Below are 21309 nucleotides of genomic sequence, written 5' to 3'. Positions count from 1 at the left end.
CCTGAGGAGGATGAAGCGGCAGAAATAACGTGTGATGAACTGACCGTAAACCCCATTCCCCGTCCCCCTGCGCTACTGGGGGGGAGTAGGCAGAGAATCCAGGAGTGAAGTTGTGCCCGGGAAGAAAGGAGGGGTGGAGGGAAGGTGTTCTGAGATCTGGTTTTATTTCTCATTACCCTATTCTGGTTGATTGGTAATAAATTGAGTTGATTTTCCCCAATTTGAGTCTGTTTTGGCCGTGATGGTAATTGGTGAGTGATCTCTCCTGTCCTTATCTTGACCCACAAGCCCTTTGTTATATTTTCTCTCCCCTGTCCAGCTGAGGAGGGGGAGTGATAGAATGGCTTTGGTGGGCACCTGGCATTCAGCCAGGGTCAACCTGCCACAGCTGGTCAAAAGATAAAGATTTTTTTTTTTAAAGTGCAGAAGGGAATTAAAACCCCCCCCAAACTCCAACCACTTCCGTCTTGGCTGTTTTGAAAAATGTTTGCACAGGAACTGGTAAGTTCTTCCTTGACTCATAAATGACATTATCTGCTTTTGGGTTTTTTTGGTTTGCTTGTTTTTAAGGTAACTTTGTGAGAACCATTTTGCAGCCTGCCATAAGGTTAGTGGAGAGTAAAGCTGCTGCTGTGATTCCAGAAGGAGTAGGACATGTTTTCCAGTGTTCTGCAGAAGGAGTTGGATTAGGTGGTTCTCTTACAAACCTCACAGCTGTCGAACATGCTTCCAAAGGCTGGCCAGCCATTGCTTGCAAAACAAAGGATATGGAAACATCACACCAGGAAGAAAATTCAGAATTTTCCTTTCTGATAGTCAATGATAAAGAAGGCAACAAGCAACTTTTTGTGGATCTAGGTAAATATAAGTAGTGCTTTTAAACCTCTTTAGGATGCAACAAAGGTTAAGAAATGAGATGTTCCTTAATCTTTGATTACAGACAATAAGAACAGCAGTGTTGTTCTTGTCCCCGCAGTCAGAATTCAAGCCAAATACAGTATGTGCTGAAACTGATCATAAATGCTGTACTTCAGGTAGCCTTAGATTCCTGGTCTATGGAACTTCTTGTATTACTACATTTAATTATTCTGTTCTGAAGTTTGAAGAAACTCTTGCCACACAAGACTCTCTAATTAATTTTGTTCCTAAGGACTTAGTGCTCCTATTTGGATTAAAAGAGGATAGCATATATTGCATTTTTGTCATTTCAGTGGAATCGGAAGCTGTTTAATTATGGAACAAGTCTTACAGGCATGGCCTTCTGTATTGTTCTACATGTATGAACTGAGCCTTCTTTCTGTTTGGAATGGCGGTTGTTAGGTTTTAATGACAGAATAATAGAAATTTGGGGTTGGGCACTTCACGGCCCAGCTGGGCTTAGCCTATTCATGGTATTAAAATGTTAAAAATCTCCAGGAGCACAACACCCATAGTCAAACTAAAGTTTGAAAGTTCCACCCTTCTCCATCCCCATATCTGGTTTCTCTGCTTTTTGCCCTGTCTCAGTGAAATGAAAATAGCTTAGCATGCTTTTGTACAGCAGTGTGTTATGTACTTGAGGAGTTTATCTTGTTTTTTTCTCGGACTTCTCTGAAGAATCCCCATTGCTTCAAATTCTTCTCATGGAATTCAGGATCACTTTTATTGCTGGCCTCTTCAGTATGTCTGATTTGTTGAAATGTAATCCCAAATTTGGCCCTATAGTAGGCTTCTCCGTTACTGATTCAGAAGGATTACTTTGCGCCTACTGTTCAAAATTCCTTCAAGCATATTCATGAACAGAAATTAAAACAAAACAAATTGTTTACTGCATCACCTTTTAAGAATTTGATGTTAGTCCCCCAAAATTAACCATCTTCAATATTTATGTTACACACTTTACCTCAAAACTGGAAAGCTAAAATCAAAATAGCTGGAATACTGCACTACATGACAAGGCTGCAGTGATAGAAAGCTATGTGACATTCTTGTATGAATTCTTTAAGTTCTTTTATCTTCATGAAAATTAAATGCAACCCACAAATAAAGCACCCACCTCCTCGATAAATTCTTACGACAGATTAGGCAATGTTTAAGATACCTGTTCATTTTTTTGTTGTTTGTTTTTGAGATTAGAAATAAATTTTCCTGACACATGCTTCAGACAAGTGGTATCTGGACCACAGAAAACAAAGTTTGATGAAGTCCTTTCTGGTTAAAATAATTGTGCAGCTTTTTATGCTCAGTTGTATTTCACAAAGTCAATGTGAAAGCACCAATTCCTTATACTGAAAGGATTAAAATGCCTATGTAGAGGTGTTGAGTGTTTGTCTTAATTCTTCTATAACATAAAAATGTACATGTGTGCATGATCTTGCTTTGTTGCATATCTTCTATGGGATGTGAGCCAAAGTCAGTAATAGTTTTTGTCCATTCCTTAGATCCTTAGCTGGGTCTAAGGAAAATTGTTTACTTTACAAGTACTAAGTATCTTAAATCCTAGCCAGCATTGTTATGTTAAGAAATACTTATTTTCCTGTAGGAGTTTATACAAAGAATAGAAATTTCCGGATGTATAAATCATCAAAAGCAGGAAAAAATGTGATTCTGAAGATAGCAGAGGATAATAAGTTTGTCCCTAACTGTGAAGAGAACATTTCCTTGGAAGAAGCATATTTTCTTTCCTCTTTGATCTGCAACATTAGGTAATTGTTTCATTCTGGTGAAATTTAAAATGTTTAAATACGTATTTTAGTGATTTGTCTCCTGAAGCAGTTACAAATCACTACTATCAACAGGCAGTTATTCCATGAACACTGTTACAGTGTAATTTAGGAGTTTCCAGTAGAATTCCTTGTTTTTGAAGAAAAATTTCTTGGGACTTTTTTTTTTTTTTTTTTTTTTTAAACTACCTTCAAATGTTTAAAGAACACAGAAGATGTGGTATGGCTTCTGAGTTGTGCCTCATTTCTCTATACACAGTCAAAATGCTGAAATGTAACCGTTATTAAGTTTGGTCGGATTCTGTATAGTTCTGAAAGGAAAAACTACAGATTTCCAGTCAATTAAATATGAAGAGTCTAAATATTATTTTCCAAAGTATGATAAAAAAATAAAAATGATTTTTGTACATGTTTATTTGCATACCAGATTCCATTTGGTACAGATACCTCCTTAGGCTGGATACTGGTACATAAAATAATCAAGTTTTCTGTATCTAGTCTAAACCTCTGATATATCTTACCCTGCACTGACTGTATCTTAAGATGATCCTAATCATTACTGCAGCAGAAAGAAGGTTAAAGTGGTACATCCATCTGTATGATACTATGTATAATATTTTTATTAAAAACTTGTATTTGTTGTGACTTAAATTTTTATATCCTGAAATGTTCATTATCCTGAACTGATGCCAGTGGCCCTGTAGCATAAATCGTGTAGTGTATTCAGATCACAGGTATCAGGCTGAGTCTGTCATAAATATGGATGAGAAATTCTGCTGTGTTGAATTTAGTCTTCTGTGATCATCTGGCTTCCAGCTAGTAATACGGCAAGGAAAAGTAGCTCATTATAGAGAGGAGAAAAAAAAAATTTGAAACCTTTCAAAGGGTATATATGCATAAATATACATCTAGAGCAAATACTGCTGTAAGAGTGTGGACCAGCAGTCTTTAAATGGCTGGGTCCTGGGATTTTTGCCAGGAACTAAATTTTGCTACTTCTGGAGGAGGAAACCCTGCCCTCTGCTGGTGCAAGGCAGAGGAAGCTGTCAAAATGAAAAGTGCTGCAGGGGTAGCGAAAGGTAGCATACAGAATCACAGACTGGTTGAGGCCAGCAGGGACCTCTGGAGGTCTTCTGGTCCAACCTCCTTGCTCCAGCAGGGCTGCCTAGAGCTGGTGGCCCAGGACTATGTTATGCTATGCCATACTATGAAATGTTACACCATACTATGTTATGCAGTAGGAATCACATGTTTTCCTTTGTATTGTCTCTTTTCTTCAGAGCGGGTCACGACACAAAAGTTCTGTCATCTGGCTTTTCAGAGGAGGAGAGAAAAATGTCTGGTTTTTTAAACCGTATAACTACCAGAAGCAGCAGAGGTACCTCAAGCCTCTTCTATAGAGGAAAAAATAAAAAAAAAGTACTCAGATTAGATGTACTGTGACTTACACACCTGATAACCTCTAGGAGGGCTTTTCTTCAGTGAGTTTTCTGCAGGAGGCAGAGTACAGCTGTGCTGAAGGATGCTGTGTGGCACTTGAATGCCATTTATCCTCCCCTCCTGATCCCACAGCTGTCATGCTTTGTCCAAGTTCCCTTAGTACCTTGGGGGGTGGGGGTAGCACTTTAAACATCTACAGGAAATTAACAGTGGATTTATCCCTGGTTTTATTTAAGGATTTGGTGTGATTCATGTACATTTTTCTGTCTATGGTCTATATAGTGTTACAATTACATATTACAATGGCAAAACCAGTAACAGGATGTATATGTGGCCTTTGTTTTAACAGAATCCATTGAAGGTTATCAGGATTCACCATATCCAGAAATAGATTATTTTGTTCGTTCTTTGGTTAATAAAGATGGGGTCCAAGGAGGTAAAGACAACTTTACTTTTTACAGATGAGTCTTCTGCAGCAGTAGTTTTAAAGAATTAATTAATTTCCCCCCCCCCAGGGATACGGCGATGGAATTATTTCTCTCTCGAAGAAATACTTGTATATGATATTTCTGGTTACCGCTGGTGTGAAAATATTGGAAGAGCTCACAAAAGTAACAACATAATGTATGCTCTTTAACTATTCACTATTCACTTTAAAACAGCTTGCTTTATTTTCCTGCTCAACTGTTATTCTATAAAAATGCTGAAAAATTTATGGATAGAATCAGCACCTGTTACAATTTCTGCTCTCTTGCTCTGTGGGGATACACTTTTAAAAAAAAAAACAAACAAACAAACTCCCCCCCCCCCCCCCCCCCAAATTTACTTTCTGATAACTGAAATTATATTTCTAGTATTTCTATGAAGTAATCTTCAAGCTATTCAAAATATGTGCCTAAAGATGCTAACATACAAGTCAGAGTATGTTAAAGCTATTAAGTAGTACTGTGCTTTGATGCTTCTTAGCTAGGAAGCTGAACAATCAGAAATAAGATAAAGAAAACAGACCACTTTTAAATTCATTCGCAGTGCATTCTTAAATTACATTCTTATGTTATTAAAATGACAAAGGTAACTCCTGCCACCACTTCAGTCAAGGTGAGCTTTGCTAGTGACTCTACAAGGACTTGGAATTCTTATAGTTTTAGCAAAGTAAGTATTGAAAAGTCAGGTTTTTCAGATTACATTAGCATTGCAGTATATTATTAGTAGAAATATTTCAACTTAAAAGTAATTCTATATAACATTTAAAATAAATGAAAGATAAGGAATGTGTTTGTTTTTGAGAAACAAGGGTATAAAAAAAAAAAAAGCCCCACAGCCACTATGCTGGATGAACTTGGTGTTTCTCAAGCAAGTTGCTTGAAGCTTGGTGTTTCTAAAGCACAGCTGAAAGAGCTGGGCTATCTCATCACTTGACAGGAAATAGTGATTTCATCTGGCTTTTATAATGAAATTATCTGTAACGGTGGCAGCAACAAAATCTTACCTTACAGTTAGGCCCCATGTACTAATCTTACTTTAATGACTTTTTTTTCCAAGCTTAATGTAATGAAGTTGACTAAATTTCACTTTTGAATGTTAGTCTTAGAAGAAATATATTTTTAACTTAAGCAGCCTGAAGTTTACTGAAAAAAATAACAGACTGTACAAAACAAGCATGAAATAAGTATGTCAGAGTATGAAAGCAATATCCATAGATGGAGACAAACAAAACCTGTTCATTTAGTCTCAGAGTTTCCTACTCTATGCATTCACTTCATTTATGTACTGTTATTAAAAACTAGATTATTTTGTTCTTAGGATTCTGGTAGATCTAAAGAAGGAAGTCTGGTATCAGAAGTGTCATGATCCAGTCTGCAGAGAAGAAAACTTCAAATCACAAAGTATGTATTCTGTGATTTCAAAGTAATGATACTTAATACTTTTTGGAATGTCAACTTTAATTAATGCCATATATTTGATTTAGGTTTTCCATTACCACCTAGGATACGTCTCTCGTTTCTTTTCAAAGAGGTATGGTTTTGTCCTATCGATATGCTGAAGTTCCTGTGAGTAAAGCTGTCTCTCGAAGTCATTGAAAACCCCCACTAACACAGTCTGTTGAGCTCTATAGAGTAGCTACACTGGTATAGAATAGCTCCACAGAGCAGCTGTGCTGGTGCCATAGCTCCATATATTCATTTTTAAGTTCTCCAGCAGCAGATCTAGCACAAAAAGTGTCAGCACAAATAAAGCTAAGTTACTGGAATAGCATAACTTCACCTGGGACTAAGGACTTTCTTCTATCTTGGTCTGAACAGCAGTTCCCAATGCATAAACCACAAGACCAAAAATCTGCCCAAGTAAAGCTCTGCTGTGCATGTTTGACTTCATGCTGAGCCAGGTAAAACAGAAGTGCTCTTGGAACACCTGAGTCAGAGTCAAATTTAAGTCAGTGACTCTCAAATTTGAAGTTCACTTAACTCCATTTTAGCATATTAAAGCAGTTATGTTTACCCACATGGGTAGAATATTTAAATTGACCTGATACTGCACCTAGATCCTGAGCCCTGAACGTAAGTTTTTCCACCAAGAAGGCAAAAAGAGTTGGCATCTTTGCAACTTCTAAATTTCACTTTACACTTTTAAATTTCATACTGCAGAATGGCACATTAGGCTCTACTTAAGCAGATCATCAATAGCTATTAGTGTTGTTTCATAGGAAGTGTAATTTAAGTGTGTTTTCAGATCCTGACTATCTTTAAACAGACACTGAAATTAGTTTTAACCTTGTATTATTTTAAGAAGCTGTATACAACAGACTAGTTGTAGTTTGCTAGAAAACCAGCAAATTTCTATTCCTATTCAAATAGGTTCCACAGGTTAATGTGGCTATAAGTTAACGTGCTAGAAAATCTGTCTTGTTGGCCAGCTTTCTGTAGTATCCATTTTATGTTACTGTACGAGTTTCAAACTTTCAGATCAGAACAGTTAAAGGTATGAAGACCATTTTCATATGGAATAAGTAGTATTCTTGTTTCTAAAAGGAAGAAGAGTATACACTAATGCATGAAAAGGGGAACACAGAAGAAAAAGTAAAACCACCTTCTAGTACATTAGGCTTGTCAAAAAGCTCAATATCTCTAGAAAAAAGCTTGTCTCAAGACTTCCTGTTGTCAGACAATGAGTGGAGCAATGCAAGCGATGATGCCTGTTTCCTAGAAGCTACCGAAGATGTGGAACTAGCTGAAGCTGCAAATGATAGTCTGAATTATGCCATGGAAGAAATTCCTGATGAAGTTCTTTCAGAAGCTTTAAGGAAACAGGACACTTGCAATAAAGGCGGCAGCTAACCACAGCCTTGGCTAGCAAACAGAGTGCTAGCACTGAAGCTTGCATCTCACGTGCCTTCTGTGAAAGATACTACAATGTAGTTCAAAAGCACTCTTCCAGAGCTGTAAGACAAAGAACTGAGTAATGGCTAACAAACAGGTATTCTCACAACTGGCTGATCTTCAACAAGCATGAGGAGATCATGGCAGATTACACAAGGGCTGAAGAGTGCTGGACTGAAAACTCATCATGAATGCTGCTTCAAGTTTAGTGCTTTTAACGCCCTCTGCTGTGTGGTTTCTATTTTGTTAGTTGTGCGTCCAAGTTTTACCGATAAGCCAAGTAAAATAGATGACTTCCAGCAATGGGAGGAAATTATTTATTTCAAATACAAATGTAATAAAAAGATTTGTCTATCAATAGTTCAACCAAAGTCTATGTATTCTCTTTTAAAAGTATATATTGCTTATTGCTTATTACTTTAACAGCCTAAGATTAAAACCCAACACCGTTAACAAGAGCACAGAAGTTTTACTACTTTAACTGGAATTGCTATTTCATTAATTTCACTGACATTCTGAATAAGTTCTCACACAGACTATTTGACAATAGAAAGATACAATCTCTGATTAAGTCACTGACAACTTTTAAACATTGAAGCAAAATAGAGCAACAATGATAAAACAAGCTTTAAGCACTGACCATTCTAATAATTGTTCCTAACAAATGTCAAAAAGTCTGTTAAAAACACTTAATGTTTCTCTGATAACTTCCCTCTTTGTACAGCCAGAGCCTCTTCCAGTTTCTTATTAATATTCTGGAAGTGTCTTTCTGCTCCTAGAATTCTCCGTGACTCCACCAGAAGAGCAGGGAGGCTAGAAGTTCCATACTGTTGTAAAAGAAATAAAATTACAAGGCAACATTTTTAACTCTTGGAAAAATCACTTACTTACTTACTTACATATCTGTATTTATTTTTGCTCTATCTGAAATGGTGCAACGTGATTTTTAAAAGCGAAGAACAGCCAACATTAGAGAGTCTTCTGAAATGGTAGGATTTCCCTTACACATGGCAGGCATGGAGCATTGTCAACAGAAAATACCACACCAGGTCATGACCCGTGGTGAAAGGAGAAGGAGTTCTACGACTACATGAGAAGTTACTGTGGTCATGAAATACAAGCACTGTTCTTAGCATTAAATACCTTAAAGAACAGACATGTAAGTACCAGAGCTTCCCCTACCTTTGAACAATAACAACAAAAGAAATTGATTACTTGTTTCTCACTGTTAAACTTTCTTCAATTTCTATAAAAAATGTTAGACCTGAGGACAACTGTTAGGCTTCTATGTCATTTGAATTCCTGGACATAGACAGCAAGGTAGCAGAATCCTCTCTGAAATACTTTATTTTCTAGCATGAAACCAAAAAAATGAGTGAGATACTACAGTACAGTTACAGCAATGATTCTCAAGTTGCTCCCACAAAGACAATTAACAAAATACTGCTATTTAATATAAGTTAAACATTAACAGAAATGCCCATCAGTTCAGGAAAGAAAGAAGGGCAAGGGGGCTGATCCAGAACAGTTCAGAAACACATGCAAAATATATACTTACTACCAATGTTTCTTTGGGGTTTTCTTCTCTATAATCCAAACAGTCTTGCTGTAGCTGCTTTAAATCAGTAAGTAATTCAGTTGCTTGCCTCAAGGAAGATTTCCTTTCCTGTATTGCAGCATATTCTTTTTGTAGTTGTATCAGTTGTGGTTCAGCTCTGAAAAAGATCAAGGCTTTGATGACTATAGCTGCATATTTATTTCATAAGTAACTATGAACATATTTCCTCTGAAGAAGACTTAAGGGAAAGGTTGGTCAGAAATACAAAACATAGATTAGTATAACATACTGTTTAATTAGAACAACTAGCTTATTATTTAAACAGGAGCATGGGTCCAAATCCACAAAAAAAACCCCAAACTTTTTTCCACATCTCTCTTTTGAGTCTGACAATATGGCCACTCTCTCTTAAGTACCTAAGTTTTTCAAGGGAAGTTTAAGTACTTGGCATTCTGCTTCTGCACACACCTGCTTGCAGGGTGAGGTGTTCCGTGCTTATGCTGAGCATACTCAGGATCTACAACGCTTCTGCCTAAGTAAACTGGAGGGCTCAATCCATTAAAATAGCACTCCAGAAACTGAACACCAACAGCCATTTTCATTTAACAGTGTTGCAGCAAAAAAGCTTTCTTAAGATGATCAAAGGACTAAAACACAACAAATAAAAAATGTGAAGACAGCTTTCAATCTGTGAGGGGGTTCAAACCCGTATTGAGGGATGCCTTTGATTAGTTCTTTGAGTGAAGTTCGTCCGTAGTACTGCAAAGAAAACAAGACTCATGGCCACAGAGAAAGGGCTTCTAATCTGCCTTTGTGGATCCAAGCCCATGGTTCCCTACAGTGTTAACTTACAGCGTGTATGTTATATGCAGCTTCAGTATAAAGCCTGTCACTAGTAACCAACTGGATTTGGGGAAGTTTAATGGTTCTTCCAAAGAACATAATTTCTGTGTTGTGTAGCTAAATGATACTTAAGATTAATGCCAAGTTAGGGAAGGGGAACTGTGGCCACATGAGATGGAAGCAAACCATGTATTCAGAGGCATCCCTGCCAAATTGCAGAGGTAAAATACATTCTCCCACCTCAAAACCAAAAAAGGCCTCTTTATTACCTCTGTAAATTTACGATTCATTGCCTTTGCAATTCCAATTGTAACATTAGTGTTTTTCTTATGAACATATGGTCTGAAATACCACCCCAGTAACTAGTTAGCTAAGAGAACTTGCAAGAATGTCTACATAGGCAACTGAAACATGGAAAGGAAAGGTTATCCTGAGCTTTTGTAAAAACAGAAAGCAATACAGAACAGAAGTAGAGTTTCATCAAAATAAAATGAAAGAACAAAAAAAGTTATTTTCACTTCTGAGTTACAAAATACCAGACTCCTTACATTCTTCAGGCTATTATTGTGCATCATTAGAAACATACCCAGTTAGCTCTTCTCTGAGTTGCAACAGTTGCTGCCTTTTCTTTTTGATGTCTGTTATTACCTGAAACAAATAGTGAGGAAAGTCTTTGAAATGGTTGCTGTAACTTCAAAGGCAAACAACTCAAATTTCATTGGCTTTTTTAGTTTGAGGTTTTATGCTTCTGATTCTGGGTGTGGAAGATTCCAAGGCACCAGACCTTTATAAACTGCCATATTTTAAATTTGTATTTTGAACACTTTAAAGCTCTTTAAAATGTCAAACTCTCATCTCCATCCAAAATTTCTCTTAAGGAACACTGGATTTACAAGCATACAAAAGGAGTTTATGACATTCTGAACTCAAACATGACCAACTCTAGCAGGTTTTTGTTTGTTTTAAAAATGCAGACTAATATGAACGTATGTTCAGTATGGTTGCCATAACTAAGGAACTAAGCATAATTAAGCTTTCTTTAATACAACATCCAATTAAAAAAATACCAAACTCATAATAAATTTAAATTTAGCAACTACAAATCTGATTTTAAACAAATGTGTAAGAGGCAAAATAAGGATAACTCTGGGTGGCTGTGAATGCTAGATGTGTATTAAAATTTTCATTTTACATGCAGAGTAACTTACCATATCACCTCAAATTAACAAGACTTTAGCACATTAATTGCTACCTCCCAGAATAAGCTTTCTGTTGACTTTACTTGTTAAAAGCTATTTTGTCATCAAAAAAAGTTTGCGGAAGATGTTAATCTGGGCAGAAAGCCTCTGGCAGACAGTGCCTAACCTGCTCTTAAATATCTGTACTGCAGGGCATTCACCTCTCTCCTGATGAAACCACTGCAGTGTTTTTCTGCTCTTACACTAGTTCCTCCTCCTGTCGATATTCCCCTGTTGCATTTTCAGTCAATTACTACTCACTCTGAATGAACAGAGGAACTGCCTTCCTCTGAACAAAAGTTTTGCATATAGTTAGGGAATGCAGCTCCCTCAGACTTGTCCTTTAAACTAAGCAATGCAATTCTATCCTCACAGGTCACCATCTTTGCTGCTCTCCTAGATTCTATGTCATCTATGCTTCTTGAAGGTTAGCTCTCAATACTTAATTGGCTCTCCAGAGGCTTCACCAGTGCTCATTTAAAAAAAAAAAAAAAAAAGAAAAGGAGTAATTCACATGCATAGATACCTACACATCCTAATGTGCATTCCTTTTTTTTTTATACCAGTTTAGCAATATACGTATGGAGTTTGCGATCCATCATATTTACTCAGATGTTTTCCAGAAAACCTCTGGTAGTTCCCTACCCTCTATTTGTGCAGTTGATTCTGTAACACAGTACACTTTTTTGTGAATTATTTTATTTCTTCTAGTCAACTTCTTGAAATTTCAATGCCCACCTCTGTATGCTGTACAATCTAGTGATATATATGTATTTACCTTAGCATTTTTTTTCTTCATATTCTTTAATTCCTGGACTTCCACTATCTACAGAGGAAAAGAAGAATTACAGATTGACTATGGATCTTGATTTCATCTCTATCCTCCTAAAAACGTGGTTGCAAGAATTACTTTGGAATAAGATAAAAAGCTATTTAAAAAAACCCAAACAACACTGGTTCAAAGGAAGATTACAAGTGTATCAGTTGCATATCAATTCTTTCCTCATACCAGAGGAAGACTGTTGCACAAAATTAGTCATCTTGCACCAGTTAGGGCAAGTAATACTCCTTGTACCAATTAGGGTAATACTACCTAGCTTAATTTTTCTGTAACTTTATATAAAATGTATAGATCTAGTCATTTTAAAACTTGCTCATTCTAATGAATCAATTAGAACTATAGTTTTAGTACTTATCCATTGTACTTATCACAACTCCTACAAAGTTCTGAGTTTATTTCACTCATTGTAATTAGTGAGAAGAAATCTTAGTCTTCCAAGCTAATAAGCTTTTTACAGTTAGGTTCAAACTGTTAATTAAAAAAGGATGATTTTCCCTGAACTATGTTAGAGGCCTTAGTCAAGCCTCTACACAAGAGTCACTGAGACACAGTACAAAGATTAAACCATCCACCTTTTAAAACTCTAGTCCATGAGCTTTTAAAACAGTTTGACATAACTGTTTGCTCATTCAAATTATGCAGCTCTCCAGTTTTACCACATAATGCTTTAGATATGACAAACACTTCAGGATTATTAGATGCTTCCCTATTCTCAAGAGCTGACAATTTTGCAACGTACTTGTATGACAGCAGTGTTATGTCTAAAGGCAATTCCCATGAAAGCCACCACAGAGGCAGCTTTTATCCTGACAAGATATTTTTATCCTGACAAGAGATTAGAAAATTTGAAGTATCATAAAATAAATGTGTAAAGGACAATATAAAACCATAGGCATTTTGACTGCAATGTAATATGCAGCTCTATAATCACTACCACAAAATTGATTTTATTTATGGTGTACTTACAAGATCGGTGATTTGGTCCTTGAAAGCAGAACAGAAGCCATTGATAGCTTTTCTGCAAATGTTCGATTCTATGCTTTGCCTGAAGATGTCAGAGGGACAAAACACAACTCATTTGGTTTAGTGTCGTGGCTTAACCCCAGCCAGCAACTAAGCACCACACAGCCGCTCACTCACTCCCCCCCACCAAGTGGGATGGGGGAGAAAATCAGGAAAAGAAGTAAAACTTGTGGGTTGAGAGAAGAACGGTTTAATAGAACAGAAAAGAAGAAACTAATAATGATAATGATAACACTAATAAAATGACAACAGCAATAATAAAAGGATTGGAATGTACAAATGATGCGCAGTGCAATCGCTCACCACCCGCCGACTGACACCCAGCTAGTCCCTGAGCGGCGATTCCCCGCCTCCACTTCCCAGTTCCTATACTAGATGGGACGTCCCATGGTATGGAATACCCCGTTGGCCAGTTTGGGTGAGGTGCCCTGGCTGTGTCCCCTCCCAACTTCTTGTGCCCCTCCAGCTTTCTCGCTGGCTGGGCATGAGAAGCTGAAAAATCCTTGACTTTAGTCTAAACACTACTTAGCAACAACTGAAAACATCAGTGTGTTATCAACATTCTTCGCACACTGAACTCAAAACATAGCACCGTACCAGCTACTAGGAAGACAGTTAACTCTATCCCAGCTGAAACCAGGTCATTTAGTAAAGGAGAAATCTCATCCAAAAACATTCCTTTCAGTAATGAATAAACCCCAATGTTAAGCAGCTAGTAGCACAGACAACTGCAGATCTTTCACATACTAGTAATAGCTTAATTGCTACGTTGAAAAACGTCAGCTGAGATGTGTTGTTCTTATGTTTGGAAAAATACCAAATCCCTGGAGACCACCTCAAGATCACATATGAAAGAAATATTTGTATCACAGAAACCTAATAATCATTAAAATAACATCAGAATGTAACCATGCAATACTGCATTCCCTAAAGGGCAGCCCATTAGCAAAAACACAGGTAATTTGTTTTTAAAACTTCTATTATTCGGCCATAGGAAAGCAGAATATTTACCTGTAATTTGCTGCTATCTTCTCAAATTCAGCCAGAACAACATCCAGTTCTGTAATATCTCTAGGAGATCTCTTCAGCTCTTTGGGACACCAAACCTGTACAGAACATGGGCTATCCACTGAAACACCAGAATAAAGATAAACATTGCAGAATTCAGGTAAAAGTTCTAAAATAATAGAGAAGTTATTGTGCCCACCGTTAAAATAACCATCTAAAAGTTATGAACACTTTAATATGAAACTTGAAAAGAGGGATATATGAATTCTTTTATCTGTCTTTGGCTGAGCAACTATGATACATTTATCTGGGAACACTTTAGAATTTGGATGATCAATCATATACAACTTCTTATTCTTCATCATTTCAAGCAAGTCCAGGAGCACGTTAGTGCACTAACTGATAAACTACACAGTCTACTGTAGATGTAGCTGTTTGTGCTGTAAAAACTATTAGCCTGAGTTTGGGCAACCTGCATTACTCAAAAGAATCATGAGTTGTTATATTTGTATACATTTTGTATTAATACCATATATGCTTCAAAAGAAAACTATATACAAATACGTTTCTTTAAACTTCGTAACAGTATTATTAACTAATTCCACAAAAAGTTAACCCATGTTTCTTCACACGCTCCCAAATGTAAATCTAGTACTTGAATGTGACGGGGTACCGTTCAAAGGAAGCAAGATGACACCCAAGAAACAGTTTCTCTCTACCAAAAAACGCTACTGTCTTGAAGCTCCCTATCTCAAAGGTCTTTATACTAACAGCTGTGCCTATGCCATAAGTCAGGGGCACTCCAAGTTTGGCCCCACAGCTGATGCTCCAGGCTTCCAGACCAAGGGCTGTACTGAAGTGTCTCACAGCTCCGTACCCATGGATCCAGGCTTCCCTCCAAAGGGAACCAGGCTGCGTGCAAGGGATAATGCACACTTATGCTTTACCCCTCCAGGGGAGTAATAGGCAAGTCCAGGGATGGAAACCACGGGGATCAGAGCTCTGTGGCACACCAGCCCCTCAATTTAACCATTGCTAACAAGCGTCTATACCAAAACTGAAACGAAAACCTTCCATTTCTAGAAGCGGTATGTTGCTACATACCAGAAACGAAAACCACCGAGTTATGGAAAAGCACTCATCTTGAATGAGGAAAAGCTATATGGGAATTTTGAGAAGTCTACTTTACCAGAAGGATCTGATGCGTTCTCCTCTGAAGGCCGCTTATTTTTCACCTGGAATCGAGCAGTATTCAGAGCCTTCTGTGATATAAAAAGCAGATTAACTTCCAAAAAAATCCCTAGGTTTACTCATTTAAAATTCTGAGAGGTGGCAATTAGACAGAATGCAGGAAAGCATTTCCTGACTGAAATGTCAGTATCATTTACTTAGGCCTACTTCACCAGAATCACAGCACAGCGATCACGCTGCTGAGGGACAGCAGCTGCCTGACAGCACTGACCAACAGACATGTCAGCCACTGGCCATGCAGCAGGAGTAGAACTATTTTAAGGGGCATACAGACCCTCAGTTCAGCATAGTCATTGCCCAGTATTAACACTTCTCTGATCAGCAGCACCCGCTCACCTTCCTTTTCACCCACGTTCTGTCCCAATTCTTTCTCTACTTTGACTAGTTTGTGACACCAACAGCACTTTTACAAGACTGCTGCATACATGCAGTTTACTGATGAAAGACGTAACACTCTGTACTGAATTTTACACCATTTTCAACAATTCCAATAAATTTCAATACGTAAAAAACTTTTATGCAAACTACTGCATAGCTTCTTTTATCATAGGCCTGCTTTCTCAAGTCTGCAGATAGTTAACTTCCTCTGTATGCCTGGAAGCTACGTGGGCCAAAAGCATTTTACACTAATTGTGGTCTCAGTGTGGAAAAACACTCATTCAAAACCAAGTGGTTTTTGTTCAATTCTAATATATATTCAAAATTAACTTCAGCAATAAAAACTCAATTCTCTCATATGTTTCACTTCAGTACTGAACAAGTACAAAGGATTTATATTCCATTTAGTGTGCCGCTCTTTAAGAACATATATTCCAAAGATATGAGGAAGATAACTGAAAAAAGAAAAGAACATATTCCCAAATGAGCAAGAGAATGGGCCATAGGATCCAGGAACACCTGGCTGTTGTATTCCCCGTTGACATGATGACTACAGCTTTAACCATTTCACTTGGCCATCTCACAGGAATACTCTAAGGATTAATTACCCCGGATACAATTAAGTACTAAGGCCATACTCAAAAACAAATGAAAGGTCTTCCTCTCCCTCTCCTCTAATGCAGACATGGCATGAAGTAAGTTAAAATTAAATTGACTGATAATACTCATGCAACTTTTTCTGTACCACATTTTCCTTAAGGGGTTCATCTTCAGGATCAGCTGTGTTGGATTTCTGAACATCACCATCAAACATTTTTGAGCGACGTGGTTTTTTACTAGGAAAAGAAAAAATATCCACACGTAAACCCACTACACACTGAGAAAGAATGATCTTCAACCATATACAAAACAAAATCTTGTGTTTTGGGGAACATTTTGTACTGCTATGTCATTTAGTTTTTGTTTCCTAAATAGACTACATAAAAAGTTGCAAATGGTATATAAAGGGAACAGAACCTTTATCCCTCAACAGCAAGCCTCACGACAGTTTAGAAATCTATTACTAACTGACCACCGGGATAGCCATGCTGTATTGAGCAGAAACTTCGAAACAGAGACAAAATTATTATTGAGGATATTTTAGCAGGAATGGAGAAGGCTTTCTTGGTGGGGGGCAGGGTTGGAAATAAAAAAAACAAAAAAAATACATACTCTCATACAAGCCCTATTATTGTCTTACTATTTTATTCAACTAAGAACTATTTCAGATTTAAACCAAATTTAACAAATGAGAAGCATACTAAAATTTGCATTAAAAGATTTAAAAAATAATTTTCTTTGTTACATATAATCTAACTGGCTTCTACCTATTTTTCAATTTTTCCACCTTTTAACTTTAGACACCAGCATTTAGAGAACTAATTAAAACCTCACAGAGGTATTTTAAAATCCTTTAATATAAAAAAAATACAGTAAGTACTTAAATCCACGTACTGCTTACAGAAGGCAGACTCTATTTATTCTCCCATTTCTTTTCTACATTCCTCAACCTTACTCTTTTGGTTTCTCATCTAGGAAATTTTAAGTTAAAGTATCTGTTTAATAAGCGACTAGGGAAACCTGACAAACAGAACATTTTTCCCATTTAATCTAAAAATCTAAAGATTAAATTAAATGCTGGCAATTACTTTTTTCCAGACCTTCCTTCTGTATTTTTCCGTTGCAGTGCTGAAACATGACGAAGTGACTCGTCTTGTGAACGTTCCTCTCCATAAGCATCCACAGCAGTACTGTGCAAAGGGTGATCTAAAAAGAACAGAAAATAAGATGTATGAAAATTGTTCCCATCTGTTCAGGCAAAGAGCATGGACATGCTAGCAGTGCCTGCCATTAAACATTTAGTTAGAGCATTTGTGGTTTGCTCATTAATACAAAGAAAGTCTTGTTAAAAGTATTATTTGAGGATTAGGAAAAATATATATGTAGTGAAAAGCTTCATAGTTTCTATGCTCATCCACCTGCTATTTCTTTACAAACCAAAACCAAAGGTGCAGGAAAGCTCAGCATGTACGTATGGCATATAGCAAGCAAAACATTTTGTACAGTTTACGTAAAGTCTGTCTTTGCTATGGCATACATCAATCTTCTATACATTTAACAACTACTTTCTAAATTTTATCTTTTTTTTTTTTTTTAATACGGATTTTTAGCTGCTTTATTGGATGCTATAAGAAGGCAGTTACAACTGCTACAGAATGTTTGTAAATGTAGAATTCTTTAAGGTAGCTACCAAACTAAATAGAACTCTGAGAACTTTACAGTTTTAGTATGCCTTCCATAGTATAGATTTCTTTTTTCAAGCACACTGCCAGAAAAATTTAGTGTTAGCTTACATTAGTGTTAGTGGGCGTCCTTTTTACAGTTTTAATACATACCACAGAGCTGAGGAAAAGAAGAGCTTTTAATTTGCCAGCCTTTCCCGTATGACAACCCCTTTGTTATATTGTTCTTTATAGCTCATTTTCAATGCTTTTTCTAGTAGTTACATGTATATTTCCATAATTTTCTTAGATTAGTAACTATTATAGGTGAGAAACAGCCCTTAGCATTTTCTCTACAACTTCTAATTACACAGTTTTTCAAATATTTTTCTTACTAGCATTGACATATAAGAGCTACATATATTTAATAACAGAGGACTTCACACAGGGGCACCTATTCAGTCTAAATTGATTCTCTTCCAGTATACTGAGAGACCTCATTACACAAGTCCCATACGGAGCATGAAAGTGGCTTTAATGCCTCACCAAAAATAGTATGTTTTTGTGATGGTACTTTTTTAAAGTAACATTTGAAATTGGCAGAACAACATCCCTGTGAATGTCTAAGTTTGCTGCCATGAATACTCTTACAATAGCAAAAATTTCACTTTATAATTTGTGACTTAATAGAGAATAACTTATGATATTGAACTTCCATTTTAAAATGTAAATTCTTACACAACTGCAATGTTATATTGTGTGAAATTCTACCATTCAGACTATAAAAGTTGAATAGCCAGTATTTTTCCATTAACTTCTACTTGCACATATTACAACATTATTCTCGTTACTTCCTAAATGACAGAAAATAACACCGCTCTCAAAAAAACCTGTCTCTCCTGCTCCTAACTTTCTCTGGCAAAGAAACAATACCTTTTCCTAGGTAAGCATTGGACTATTTTGCCCATATGATTGGTTCATGAAAATCATACATTAAATGACATTCCAGTTAATACTAACCAAATGAATCGTCAAGCTCCTCAAGTTGACTTGCTTCCGATACCTTCAATATCCTTGAGACATCTGGTTCCTCAAGTGGAAGTAATTTGCCATGAGAATGGGACTTGGCTGTGTGTTCCTGGATGGGTATGAAATTGATAGCTAGTTCATCCAGCTCTTTGAGTGTAAAACAGATCAAATATGGCAATGACTTTCAAGAACGTTTGACCAGAAATACATTTAACCAGGATCATATTGACTACTGAGCTATGATACAAAGTATTTGAAGCATGTGTTTTTTCTTTATGCTATGGGTATTTTCTCCTAAGAGAAGTGATAGCATAAACCTGATATATTCTGCTATTTGATACTGTACTGTAGTGTGAGCTTTGTCTTATTTCATAAAGTTAAGTGTATAAGCTTAGAAATCTTACAACAGTCTAATATCTGGTTTCTACGATCTGTGGCCTTTTTCTTTTCAGGCATTAAAATATTTCTTCTTTCATCTCTATATTACATATATTTCCATCCTTGTCCAATGTAATTATTTTCATTTTAAAAAACTGAAAAGCTGTAGTGTAACTTCTTATAAAAAGAGGAATTTATAAATCAAATATTACACAAATACTTCTGTAAAGCAGAAGGATAGAGGAGAATGGCACTAGTTTGTGAAATATCTGTAAATGTGTCATTCACACCATAAGTGTGGGAGTGAATTTCCTCACTAATTTGTGTGCGTGCATGGAGAGGGAATTATAACGAGAAGACACCGACTTCCTGAGCTTTTAATTTTACCAGCACTTAGCAGTGCCTCAAGTTTTGTTATGGTACCAAATATAGACACATCAACTATTTCCCCTTCAAGCTATTCTCTTTAATTTTACAAAACTATTTTCAAACTTTTGCCTGTTTGAAAGTCAATAGCCCATCTTGCCTGATGATGTAGTTACTCATTGTCCTGGTTTCAGCTGGGATAGTTAATTGTCGTCCTAGTAGCTGGTATAGTGCTATGTTTTTGAGTTAGGTATGAGAAGAATGTTGATAACACTGATGTTTTCAGTTGTTGCTAAGTAGTGTTTAGACTAAAGTCAAGGATATTTCAGCTTCTCATGCCCAGCCAGCGAGAAAGCTGGAGGGGCACAAGAAGTTGGGAGGGGACACAGCCAGGGCAGCTGACCCAAACTGGCCAACAGGGTATTCCATACCACGGGACGTCACATCTGGTATATAAACTGGGGGGAGTGGGGGCGGAGGGATCACCGCTCAGGGACTAACTGGGTGTTGGTCAGCGAGTGGTGAGCAATTGCTTTGTGCATCACTTGTATATTCCAATCCTTTTATTACTACTATTATCGTTTTATTAGTATTATCATTATTAGTTTCTTCTTTTCTGTTCTATTAAACTGTTCTTCTCTCAACCCGCAAGTTTTACTTCTTTTCCCAATTTTCTCCCCCATCCCACTGGCTAGGGGGGAAGCGAGTGAGCAGCTGCGTGGTGGTTAGTTGCTGGCTGGGGTTAAACCACGACACTTGTAAAAAAAAGAAAGAAAAAAAGAAAAAAAAAAAAAAAGAAAAACTTGCACACCCCAAACCTGCACCAGCAGGGACTGCACAGCACAGTTCCCAGCAAAGCCCCCCCATTAACACCTGCGCATCCACCTCCAGAGCTAATACCACAAAAGCACCGTCAAGCAACAAAACGTTATAATTCTGTAACTCACCTTTAATTTATTTCCGGAATGGTTTCTCTTCATTTTCTTCTTTGAGGACATTCCACTGTTCAGTACGTGCTGCTAAACACACAACTGAGGATTAAGTTACTGACAAACCGTCCCCGACGCAAATCTACTCTCTCTGTGTCAACACCCGGGAGCGAGCAGGAAATCTCCGTTAGTTCGGTGTGTGACGCGTTAACTCACGGTAGAAGCAGTAAAACTCACTGCATGACACCAGCCCAACGCCTGGCGCAGCACGCGGAAATTAGCGACACGACACACGTATTAAAAAGATAAAGCTAGGCCGAGCACGACGCCATTTACACCGTTTCTTTTGCTTCGTTGCCGCCGTTTCTCCCCTGCAGGAGGCCCCAGGAGCCCAAGGGCGGCCCGGCGGGGCCCGCCGCCTCCGGGAGGAGAGAAGGCGGCCGGCGGCCCCCGCCGCTCTCGCTGCCCTGCCCCGGCCCGGCGCCGGGTCCCGGCGGACACCGGCTCTCCTCGGCCCGAGCCCCTGAGGGGACCCACCCGGCCGGCAGCCGCACCGCCTTCCCGCCGCGATTCAAACCGGCCGCCCGGCGGGCGGGAAGGGGAGGCGCGACGAGCCGGCGCAGCGCCGGAAGGGGAACCGGCAGGGCGGCCGAGGCCCCGCGCCCGCCGCCACAGGCCCGCGCCGAC

General features: G+C 37.8%; 2 protein-coding genes across 19 annotated transcripts in view; one reads left to right on the top strand and one right to left on the bottom strand.

Annotated features, from left to right (window-relative positions):
* Nucleotides 1-7877, top strand: part of PRIMPOL (primase and DNA directed polymerase) — a 21683-nt gene extending 13806 nt beyond the window's left edge. For 11 of the 13 annotated variants that reach the window (XM_030003880.2, XM_030003969.1, XM_041120966.1 and 8 more), the window contains 8 exons: nt 571-858; nt 2522-2684; nt 3983-4080; nt 4492-4578; nt 4658-4766; nt 5946-6028; nt 6112-6158; nt 7172-7877. In XM_030003880.2, the coding sequence (XP_029859740.1) occupies nt 571-858; nt 2522-2684; nt 3983-4080; nt 4492-4578; nt 4658-4766; nt 5946-6028; nt 6112-6158; nt 7172-7477 (1181 nt within the window). In that variant the 3' untranslated portion in view covers nt 7478-7877. The remainder of the gene's footprint in view (nt 1-570; nt 859-2521; nt 2685-3982; nt 4081-4491; nt 4579-4657; nt 4767-5945; nt 6029-6111; nt 6159-7171) is intronic. The other 2 variants (XM_030004724.2, XM_041120999.1) reach the window with 2 other exon arrangements.
* CENPU (centromere protein U) lies at nt 7823-21309 on the bottom strand. Of its 6 annotated transcripts, XM_030005032.2 has the most exons (12): nt 21160-21309; nt 20641-20712; nt 18941-19058; nt 17348-17465; nt 16405-16495; nt 15220-15292; nt 14034-14151; nt 12966-13044; nt 11937-11984; nt 10507-10568; nt 9078-9234; nt 7823-8346 (listed from the first exon to the last, which is right to left on the bottom strand). In XM_030005032.2, the coding sequence occupies exons 2-12, from the start codon at nt 20689-20691 to the stop codon at nt 8209-8211; spliced, it is 1053 nt and encodes a 350-aa protein (XP_029860892.1). In that variant the 5' UTR covers nt 20692-20712; nt 21160-21309; the 3' UTR covers nt 7823-8208. The 6 variants fall into 6 exon arrangements, with proteins under 6 accessions (XP_029860892.1, XP_029861195.1, XP_029861138.1 ...); XM_030005335.2 differs by lacking the exon at nt 21160-21309 and having other exon boundaries at nt 15220-15265; nt 20641-21120; XM_030005278.2 differs by lacking the exon at nt 21160-21309 and having other exon boundaries at nt 15220-15289; nt 17360-17465; nt 20641-21120.

Source organism: Aquila chrysaetos, chromosome 1 (genome assembly GCF_900496995.4).
Source record: "Aquila chrysaetos chrysaetos chromosome 1, bAquChr1.4, whole genome shotgun sequence".
In the NCBI taxonomy this organism is placed as follows: domain Eukaryota; kingdom Metazoa; phylum Chordata; class Aves; order Accipitriformes; family Accipitridae; genus Aquila; species Aquila chrysaetos.
The sequence above is the reverse complement of the archived record's forward strand: the minus strand, read 5'-3'. Positions and strand labels throughout refer to the sequence as shown.

Excerpts from the sequence above, each read along its gene's own strand:
- CENPU (XM_030005032.2), bottom strand. The coding sequence starts at position 20,691 with ATGTCCTCAAAGAAGAAAATGAAGAGAAACCATTCCGGAAATAAATTA. Across the intron at positions 19,059-20,640 it reads ATTCCGGAAATAAATTAAAG|GAACACACAGCCAAGTCCCA; the intron begins GTGAGTTACAGA and ends ATACCCATCCAG. Across the intron at positions 10,569-11,936 it reads TGAAGAAAAAAAATGCTAAG|GTAATAACAGACATCAAAAA; the intron begins GTAAATACATAT and ends TATTTGTTTCAG.